The sequence below is a fragment of the Oncorhynchus mykiss genome, chromosome 21 (genome assembly GCF_057628025.1).
Source record: "Oncorhynchus mykiss isolate SJ-2025 chromosome 21, ASM5762802v1, whole genome shotgun sequence".
Taxonomy (NCBI): Eukaryota; Metazoa; Chordata; class Actinopteri; order Salmoniformes; family Salmonidae; genus Oncorhynchus; species Oncorhynchus mykiss.
The window spans coordinates 51,545,996-51,557,500 of NC_143042.1; the positions used below are offsets into that span (position 1 = coordinate 51,545,996).

General features: G+C 40.8%; 1 protein-coding gene across 1 annotated transcript in view; it reads right to left on the bottom strand.

Moving 5' to 3' along the window:
• arap2 (ArfGAP with RhoGAP domain, ankyrin repeat and PH domain 2) overlaps window positions 1-11,505 on the bottom strand; it is a 230,983-nt gene that overhangs the window by 40,831 nt on the left and 178,647 nt on the right. The window contains exons 19-22 of the mRNA XM_036958269.2: window positions 5,468-5,531; window positions 4,511-4,674; window positions 4,099-4,311; window positions 3,686-3,791 (exon numbers count right to left, since the gene is read on the bottom strand). Coding sequence (XP_036814164.2) covers window positions 3,686-3,791; window positions 4,099-4,311; window positions 4,511-4,674; window positions 5,468-5,531 — 547 coding nt within the window. The remainder of the gene's footprint in view (window positions 1-3,685; window positions 3,792-4,098; window positions 4,312-4,510; window positions 4,675-5,467; window positions 5,532-11,505) is intronic.

The window sequence follows — 11,505 nt, forward strand, 5'->3', positions numbered from 1 at the left end:
TGTTCTTCAGTTTACAAGCCTCCCCCTTTTTCCTCCAAACATAACAATAGTCATTATGGCCAAACAGTTCTATTTTTATTTCATCAGACCAGAGGACATTTCTACAAAAAGTACGATCTTTGTTCCCATGTGCAGTCGCAAACCGTGGTCTGGATTTTTTAATGGTGGTTTTGGAGCAGTGGCTTCTTCCTTGCTGAGTGGCCTTTCAGGTTATGTCGATATAGGACTCATTTTACGGTGGATATAGATACTTTTGTACCTGTTTCCTCCAGCATCTTCACAAGGTCCTTTGCCGTTGTTCTGGGATTGATTTGCACTTTTCTCACCAAAGTACGTTCATCTCTAGGAGACAGAATGCTTCCTTCCTGAGCGGTATGACGGCTGTGTGGTCCCATGGTGTTTATACTTGAGTACTATTGTTTGTACAGATTAGCGCGGGACCTTCAGGTGTTTGGAAATTACTCCCAAGGATGAACCAGACTTGTGGAGGTCTATAATTATTTTTCTGATGTCTTGGCTGATTTCTTTAGATTTTCCCATGATGTCAAGCAAAGAGGCACTGGGTTTGAAGGTATGCCTTGAAATACATCCACAGGGACACCTCAAATGATGTCAATTAGCCTATCAGAAGCTTCTAAAGCCATGACATCATTTTCTGGAATTTTCCAAGCTGTTTAAAGGCACAGTCAACTTAGTGTATGTAAACTTCTGACCCACTGGAAGTATGATACAATGAATTTTAAGTGAAATAATCTGTCTGTAAACAATTGTTGGAAAAATGACTTGTGTCATGCACAAAGTAGATGTCCTAACCGACTTGGCAAAACGATAGTTTGTTAACAAGAGATTTGTGGAGTGTTTGAAAAATGAGTTTTAATGACTCCAACCTAAGTGTATGTAAACTTCTGACTTCAACTGTATTATAATATTAATACTATATGTCTGAATATCATAATATATATATTATAATATTCAGACTATATATATTATAATATATTATAATATTCAGACTATATCATGATATTCAGACTATATATATTATTACTATATATATTATAATATATATAATATATATATTATTATAATATTCAGACTATATATATTATAATATTCAGACTATATATTATGATATTCGGACTATATATGTATAATATAATATTCAGACGATATATATACAGTGGGGCAAAAAAGTATTTAGTCAGCCACCAATTGTGCAAGTTCTCCCACTTAAAAAGATGAGAGAGGCCTGTAATTTTCATCATAGGTACACTTCAACTATGACAGACAAAATGAGAAAAAAAATCCAGAAAATCACATTGTAGGATTTTTAATTAATTTATTTGTCATGTTCGTCATAACGAGGAGACAAAGGCGCAGTGTGAGATGAATAAATTCATATTTTTTTAAAATGAAGAACACTAAACAAACTAACAAAAATAACAAAACAAACGTGACGCTTTGAACATGAGTGCTGACATGCAACTACACATCGACAATAACCCACAAAACCAAAATGGAAAAATGGCAACCTAAATAGGATCCCCAATCAGAGACAACGATAAACAGCCGTCTCTGACCTAGACATACTAAACCCCATAGATGTACAAAAAACCTAGACATGACAGAAAACACCCAAACAATAAAAAAACTAAGCCAACCACCCATGTCACACCCTGACCTAACCAAAATAATAAAGAAAACAAAGATAACTAAGATCGGGGCGTGACAATATCATGATATTCAGACTATGCAAAGCGGAGTACTTTGAAAAATTCAAATATAAAATATATTTAGATTTAAAAAAAAAACTTTCTTGGCTACCATATGTCTTATTTCATAGTTTTAAATGTATTCACTATTATTCTACAATGTAGAAAATAGTACAAATAAAGAAAAACATTTGAATGAGTAGTTTTGACTGGTAGTGTATATATTATGATGATGAGGGTATATATACTGAGGAGACAAAACATTAAGAACACCTGCTCTTTCTATGACATACTGACCGGGTGGATCCAAGTGTGCCTTGTCTCAGGGTGGACCTGCTGAGCCCTAGGACTATGCCTCAGGACTATGCCTAGGGACTACCTGGCCTGATGACTCCTTGCTGTCCCCAGTCCACCGCATCATGCTGCTGCTCCAGTTTCAACTGTTCTGCCTTAGGCTATGGAACCCTGACCTATTCACCGGACGTGCTACCTTGTCCCAGACCTGCTGTTTTTGACTCTCTCTCTCTACCGCACCTGCTGTCTCTAACTCTGAATGATCGGCTATAAAAAGCCAACTGACATTTACTCCTGAGGCGCTGACCTGTTGCACCCTCTACAACCACTGTGATTATTATTATCTGACCCTGCTGGTCATCGATGAACGTTTGAACATCTTGACCATGTTCTGTTATAATCTCCACCCTGCACGGCCAGAAGAGGACTGGCCATCCCTCAGAGCCTGGTTCCTCTCTAGGTTTCTTCCTAGATTCCAGCCTTTCTACGGAGTTTTTCCTAGCCACCGTGCTTCTACATCTGCATTGCTTGCTTGCTGTTTGGGGTTTTAGGCTGGGTTTCTGTACAGCACTTTGTGACATCGGCTGATGTAAAAAGGGCTAAATAAATACATTTGATTGATTGATTGATTGAAGTGAAAGATACTCTGAGTATACAAAACATTAAGAACAACTGCTCTTTCTATGACATACTGACCGGGTGGATCCAGGTGAAAGATACTCTGAGTATACAAAACATTAAGAACAACTGCTCTTTCTATGACATACTGACCGGGTGGATCCAGGTGAAAGCATTGATCCCTTATTGATGTCACTTGTTTAATCCACTTCAAATCAGTGTAGACAAAGGGGGAGGAGACATGTTTAAAGAAGGCTTTTTTAAACCTTGAGACAATTGAGACGTGGATTGTGTATTCGGAGGGTGATTGTGCCTTTGAACGAGGTATGTTTCCCATGTGTATCAAGAACGGTCCACCACCCAAAGGACATCCAAACAACTTGACACAACTGTGGCAAGCATTGCAGTCAATATGGGCCAGCATCCCTGTGGAACGCTTTCAACACCTTGTCGTCCATGCCCCGACGTATTGAGGCTGTTCTGAGTGTAAAAGGGGGGCGCAACTCAAAATTAGGAAGGTGTTTCTTATGTTTTGTACACTCAGAGTATAGTATAATATTCAGGCTCTCCTTTTCAGACAAACTACTTGACCTACATGTTCGTAAGTGCTTGTTATAGTGAAATACTTGTCTGAAAATGTGTCTACAGTGCAATACAGTGAAAGGAACAGTGACATGATGAGTGTAGGGTAGCTTTGACCGGAGGATTTTTGCAGTTTGTCCACACACTGTTCTTTCTTTCTTTCTTTCTGTCTGTCTGTCTGTCTGTCTGTCTGTCTGTCTGTCTGTCTGTCTGTCTGTCTGTCTGTCTGTCTGTCTGTCTGTCTGTCTGTCTGTCTGTCTGTCTGTGTCTGTCTCTGTCTGTCTGTCTCTGTCTGTCTGTCTGTCTGTCTGTCTGTCTGTCTGTCTGTCTGTCTGTCTGTCTGTCTGTCTGTCTGTCTGTCTGTCTGTCTGTCTGTCTGTCTGTCTCTGTCTGTCTCTGTCTGTCTCTGTCTGTGTCTGTCTGTCTGTGTGTTTGTGTGTGTGTGTGTGTGTGTGTGTGTGTGTGTGTGTGTGCAGCCTCACCTGTAGAGATGTTGCAGCAGAGCAGTCAGGGTGGATCTGTTGATCTTGGGAAGACTCTGGATAAATCTAGAGTACTTCTCCACTCTCCTTTTCTCATCCTCCTCATCTACAAGGAGGCCATTGATTAAAACAAAAGACCCACAAATATAAAAAAAGCTAAAATAACACAATTATTTAGTTAATGTTCAAACAAGTTGGCCATAATTAATACCTTTCCACTAGTGTAAAGTTACTGTGCCTCCCAATACCTAGAATGTTGTATTCAAATCTGCAGCTAAAATCCTAATTGAAAGCTATTGGAGATGATGCACTGACCCAATGCAAATGACCCGTAATGACCCAAATGGTATACAAATATGCATAATTTCTACATCAATACTAAACAATCAAAGGTAATCTGTGCCTCTACACACCTAGTGCAGACAACCAGTAGGGGTAGAGCTCCTTGGTCAGCAAGGCGTCCTCGGCCTGGGACAGAAAGGTCTTCAGGGTGTCAGTGACGTCCTCCAGCTGGTGCTCCAGGACATGGAGCTTCACGTTGCGGGCGTCCTGCCTGAAGGCCCCCAGGAGCAGGGATACACGGCCCGGGTCCCCACTAACACTGTAGATCCCCTGATGACACAGACCTAGAGGAGTGGGAGAAAAGGTAAGGGAAGGAGGAAGGGAGAGGGAGTGAGAGAGAGAGAGAGACAGCATGAAAACAAGTCCTCAAACCCTCATGTATTCAGCCAGCAGCATACCACCCTGCATCCAACTGCTGGCTTGCCTCTGAAGCTAAGTAGGGTCGGTCCTGCTCAGTCCCTGAATGGGAGACCAGATGCTCACCATACTGGGTGACAAAAGCTATGCAGCTGTCGACAACGATGGGGACGCCCTTTTTACTCAGCTGCTGGTTGCTTAGAGCCCTGCCGTCCGTACCAGAGGCCAATTTGATCGCAGAGTGCCAAAGCGCAAAGTCCACTTTGTTGAAACCATGGATGTACACAGTTCTGTACGAAAGCAGAAAAAAAGTCAGACAAACTAAAAATGTCTCAGAGATACCATACAGCATTTTTAGGAAAATAGACACTGACAGATCTCTAATAACCTACTATTTAATTTTCAAACACAAACAATGCAGTGTTTCCCCTACAATTTTTTTCAGCAGAGGTGGCAAAGTTAGTGGGCGTGGCTAATGGCGCAGTCTCCGGACCCCAACATTTTGAGGCCCTCGTCTTGGCCGCAGAGAGAAAATGTTGCTGTTTAAAAGCTGATTTCATGCAATTTTAAATGTTATGCCATGGGGCGGAGAGAAAATGTTTGTTTTAAAGCTAGTTTCATGCAATGATACACATTCTGTCATAGGGCCAAGAGAAAGAAAATCTATTTTTAAAGTTAATTTCATGCAATTCTACACAGGAAATTATGCTATCTTAGTGACCCAGACAACCAATGTGGACCTCATGTCATGACATTTTAGGAATTTAGATTCTCCCTGACTGTCAAGATTTTATTCTGGTGTTTGTTAGTTCTCAAAGATCTAATAAAACAAATACCCCCTATCTTGTCTACATACTTTAAATATGCTTTTAGTAGTTTAAATTCACACTAAAAATATACTGTATATATATTTATTTTTGTCTTTTTTTTTTTTAAAGTGGCGTACACGATTTAGCAGCAGCAGCCCGCCACATTGCTAAATGAGTATAGGGAAAACACTGTAATGGAAAATACACACATCAGAACACACAGTGTCAAACCTGCAAAGCAGCCTGGAATCAAACAAACCACAGATACACATACCTTCCACCCTCCACCATCAAGAGCACTTGGATCCTCTCCTCACCTTCTACATGTGTGGAAACAGCTGAGAAAAAGAGAACAACGCTGAAACAACTCTGAAACAAAGCTGAAACAACGCTGAAACAACTCTGAAACACCGCTGAAACAACGCTGAAACAACTCTGAAACAACGCTGAAACAACGCTGAAACAACGCTGAAACAACTCTGAAACAATGCTGAAACAACTCTGAAACAACGCTGAAACAACGCTGAAACAACACTGAAACAACGCTGAAACAACACTGAAACAACGCTGAAACAACGCTGAAACAACGCTGAAACAACGCTGAAACAACTCTGAAACAACGCTGAAACAACGCTGAAACAACACTGAAACAACGCTGAAACAACGCTGAAACAACACTGAAACAACTCTGAAACAACGCTGAAACAACGCTGAAACAACGCTGAAACAACGCTGAAACAACGCTGAAACACCGCTGAAACAACGCTGAAACAACGCTGAAACAACGCTGAAACAACGCTGAAACAACTCTGAAACAACGCTGAAACAACGCTGAAACAACGCTGAAACAACGCTGAAACAACACTGAAACAACTCTGAAACAACGCTGAAACAACTCTGAAACAACGCTGAAACAACGCTGAAACAACGCTGAAACAACGCTGAAACAACTCTGAAACAACGCTGAAACAACGCTGAAACAACGCTGAAACAACGCTGAAACAACGCTGAAACAACTCTGAAACAACGCTGAAACAACGCTGAAACTCTGAAACAACGCTAAAACAACGCTGAAACAACTCTGAAACAACGCTGAAACAACGCTGAAACAACGCTGAAACAACTCTGAAACAACGCTGAAACAACGCTGAAACAACTCTGAAACAACGCTGAAACAACGCTGAAACAACGCTGAAACAACGCTGAAACAACTCTGAAACAACTCTGAAACAACGCTGAAACAACGCTGAAACAACGCTGAAACAACGCTGAAACAACTCTGAAACAACTCTGAAACAACGCTGAAACAACGCTGAAACAAAGCTGAAACAACTCTGAAACAACTCTGAAACAACGCTGAAACAACGCTGAAACAAAGCTGAAACAACTCTGAAACAACTCTGAAACAACGCTGAAACAACGCTGAAACAACTCTGAAACAACGCTGAAACAACGCTGAAACAACTCTGAAACAACGCTGAAACAACGCTGAAACAACTCTGAAACAACGCTGAAACAACGCTGAAACAACGCTGAAACAATGCTGAAACAACGCTGAAACAACTCTGAAACAACGCTGAAACAACGCTGAAACAACTCTGAAACAAAGCTGAAACAACTCTGAAACAACGCTGAAACAACGCTGAAACAACGCTGAAACAATGCTGAAACAACGCTGAAACAACTCTGAAACAACACTGAAACAACGCTGAAACAACTCTGAAACAAAGCATAGCCACACTGCACGTATAGCGTATTCCTCGCTATATGGGAGGGAAAGTGTTCCTTCTAGAAGCAGTCGTCGTAAACAAAGCTACACACCATGCAGATCTGCTCGGACAACAGAAAACAGGGGGAACGAGACAGAAAGAGAGGGAAAAATCTAAGCGAGTGATTGTGACGGCTACCATAAATGCTTCACACTAGAGTAAGTAACATGTTCCTGTTGCTGTGTAGCCGACACTACTGTATGCATTTGGTCGTTGTCTTATTGATGTACCTGCGTGAGGTTCGCTCAGTAAGGGGGAACTGGGGCTTGAAGCCTGGGTGTCACGGGTCGTCAGCTGTCACAATGTGCTGGCCTGGGTGGTGCCAAATCAGATCGCACTGGTTTGTATTATTCTACACACCCTTCTCCATACACCTTCCTCCTCCACACACACACACAGTACACAGCACAACTTGGATGTCCCTTCTCCATACACCTTCCTCCTCCACACACACACACAGTACACAGCACAACTTGGATGTCCCTTCTCCATACACCTTCCTCCTCCACACACACACACAGTACACAGTACAACTTGGATGTCCCTTCTTCATACACCTTCCTCCTCCACACACACACACACACACACACACAGTACACAGTACAACTTGGATGTCCCTTCTTCATACACCTTCCTCCTCCACACACACACACACACAGTACACAGCACAACTTGGATGTCCCTTCTCCATACACCTTCCTCCTCCACACACACACACAGTACACAGCACAACTTGGATGTCCCTTCTCCATACACCTTCCTCCTCCACACACACACACAGTACACAGCACAACTTGGATGTCCTACTACATGCCTATTATTTTCGCACCCATGAATCTCCTTCTCTCTCCTTCTCTCTCCTTCTCTCTCCTTCTCTCTCCTTCTCTCTCCTTCCCTCTCCTTCTCTCTCCTTCTCTCTCCTTCTCTCTCCTTCCCTCTCCTTCTCTCTCCTTCCCTCTCCTTCCCTCTCCTTCTCTCTCCTTCTCTCTCCTTCTCTCTCCTTCTCTCTCCTTCTCTCTCCTCCTCTCTCCTTCTCTTCTCTTTATTCAGTTTCATATTGGCCACAAGCTCCACTGTATTTTAGAACAATCCGATCTGCTTTACTGTCAAGCATTGTAAGAAGATCATATAAACTCACAGGTAACACTGCGCTTAAAACATTTACAATGAAGTCATTAAGCATTCAGCTTTCATCCAGGGCGCCTTACAGGAGCATTTAGGGTTAAGTGCCTTGCTCGAGGGCACGTCGACAGATTTTTCACCTAGTCGGCTTCGGGGATTTGAAGCAGCGACATTTTGGTCACTGGACCAACGGTCTTAACCGCTAGGCTAGAAACTCTCAATAATATATGGAGGTAAACAGGCAAAACAATTAATCTCCACACACTCTCTGGTGGCAAATTATGTGCTGATGTTGTGTTTGGCAGAGTTTCAAGGGCAAGGAATTTAGCTCTGTTTCCAGTAACCTGCGGTAAAAAAACACACAACAACCCAGAAGCTTCGGAGATTGTTATTGACTTGAGAAGACTTTATTTAATAAAACAGTGTTATCAGGTAAATGCAACCAACACATCAAAATCCCTTTATCCACCTCTCGGCTCTCGCTGAGGAAATGTTATTATATTTTATGCTTCTGGGATAAGGAAGCTAACTCTGCGGCCTTGTAGGCCTGTAATTAGTATTGGGATTCAAGCCTGTAAAAAAAAAAAGTGCTTGATATGCTTAGCTTCTTCATTCTTCTGAGAAATAAAAAATAAAATGTCTTACGGTAACAACAGTCCACATTATCACACAGCAATACTGTGTATTAAAGGCCTGGAAATCAACTGTGACCTCGCTTACAAGACGATGTGAATTATTATTTTCCAATATGTGCTGTGTTGTAGAGAGAGAGAGAGAGAGAGAGAGAGAGAGAGTGCGCATAGTTCTGGTTTTGCTAATGGTTATCATTGGAGTGATTCTATCTTTAATGAATCAGGGGCTGGTACTCATGCAAAAAAGCCTGGTTCACTCCAATTTCCCTTGCACTACTTGTTTAATTTCCTTGTTGGCCAGTGACAATTTTGGAAGAATAAAACACAGTTTTACAAACTACACCCCTGTCACAAATACTGAATCCAATATGTTGACGATGTACTTATCTTGTTCTGAAACAACCAATAAAAACACATCTTTTGACCATTGGGTACAATAATATGCGAGTCGTGTAGACGCTTTTCTACGAAAACCAATAGTCCAAACATCAAAGTTATTGGAGTTTTTTACCCTTGTAGGATGGCCAAAATTGGGTGACTAAATCAACGTAGGCAAGAGATTAAAAGTGGTAAAAAAAATAAAATAAAAATAAATGTGGAAAATAGCATTGAGTCAGCTAGACTGGTTGCTGTGTGAGAGTTAAGGCTAATTGACAGGCTGTTGAACTCGTCATATTTCTTCTCGAATCCGTAGGACATAAAACAATATAGAGGTAAGATAGAGGTAAGATAGAGGTAAGATAGAGGTAAGATAGATATCGATTTTGAGGCACGACATGTAGTATTTTCATATGTTAGTATACGCTCTTCATATTAATGTGAAATGAGCATTCTTCTTCAAATTTTTCTCACAATAACAAGCTTATCTCTGTGAAATGTCAACGGAGCGTAACCGCAAGCTTTAATTATCAAAGCCTTTTACACGTAATTCTGCTTGTGTCACGCTAATTTACCGTTTTTGCGACTCGCAGAAACATCTTTGCAGATAACCACCACAACTTGTCAACCCTCAGAAGTTGCAGCGAGAATGTGGCACCACTTCTTGTCAACAGAGCTCCTTGCTTGGTATCGGATGTATAAAGTAACAAAATCTGACTTTTTGAATTTAATGTTGACGATATGTTAGAGAAAGACTCCACTGAACAATTCAGAACATGAAGAATCATATTTGCCTTGGTAAAAAATTTTTTTTTTATAACATAAAGAAGTGAAATTTCATCACCAAAGCGCTTTTTCAACAACTCTGGCAGAGTGAATAAACATCTTGCAATACGGGATGGACACTGAGATCAGAACACTATGGCAACTTAACTCTAACTATGCAATACGGGATGGACACTGAGATCAGAACACTTTGGCAACTTAACTCAAACTATGCAATACGGGATGGACACTGAGATCAGAACACTATGGCAACTTAACTCTAACTATGCAATACGAGATGGACACTGAGATCAGAACACTATGGCAACTTAAGTAGATCATTAGTTTCATTAATCACTTTATTGTATTCTCTCTCATGTAGAAAATAGTAAAAAATAAAGAAAAACCCTTGAATGAGTACTGTAGGTGTATCCAAACTATTGACTGGTACTATTATATACAGTAGTGTGGGGTCCTAAATTATTGACACCCTTGGTAAAAAACAAATTCCATTATTTTACTTTCAGGTGTGTGTATTGTTGTGAATTGTTAGATACTACTGTTGGAGTTAGGAACACAAGCATTTCACTACACCGGCAATAACATCTGCTAAATATGTGTATGTGACCAATACAATTTGATATGAGTTTGATTTGGGGAAGAGATTATTACCCTATTTTTTTTCACCCAAGACATGCTAACCTCCCTTGTTATTGGTAATGGTGAGAGGTTAGCGTGTCATGGGGGTATGATATTACATGCTAACCTCCCCTGTTATTGGTAATGGTGAGAGGTTAGCGTGTCATGGGGGTATGATATTACATGCTAACCTCCCTTGTTACTGGTAATGGTGAGAGGTTAGCGTGTCATGGGAGTATGATATTACATGCTAACCTCCCTTGTTATTGGTACTGGTGAGAGGTTAGCGTGTCATGGGGGTATGATATTACATGCTAACCTCCCCTGTTATTGGTACTGGTGAGAGGTTAGCGTGTCATGGGGGTATGATATTACATGCTAACCTCCCCTGTTATTGGTAATGGTGAGAGGTTAGCGTGTCATGGGGGTATGATATTACATGCTAACCTCCCCTGTTATTGGTAATGGTGAGAGGTTAGCGTGTCATGGGGGTATGATATTACATGCTAACCTCCCCTGTTATTGGTACTGGTGAGAGGTTAGCATGTCATGGGGGTATGATCATTGACCCTCTGTAACATTCACACTCATCATTATAATTAAATCATTCAGGATAATTTGTAACCATGGTAGCATCCGCATAAATCCAAATACGTGTTTAGAAACACATTTATTTCTTATTTACAATAAAAGTGACTCTGAGAATGACACGATACATTATTCCCCAGAAATACAACTAAAACAAACAGCAAATGCATCCACCAGTTTGTAGAGTCACCAGCTTGATGTAGTCATTGCGTGCTGTGAATATGGCACCAAATACTACACTTTTAACTACTTTATCTATAGGAATCTTTAGGGGTGTCAATAATTTTGATCCCCACCTTTTTGAGGAAAAAAAATAGATGAATCTATTTCTCTGAGCAATTGTATTACTATAAAATAATATCATTTTATTTGGATTTCGTTTCTACAATGTACTGTAGCTGGGTGTTTGAATTATTTCT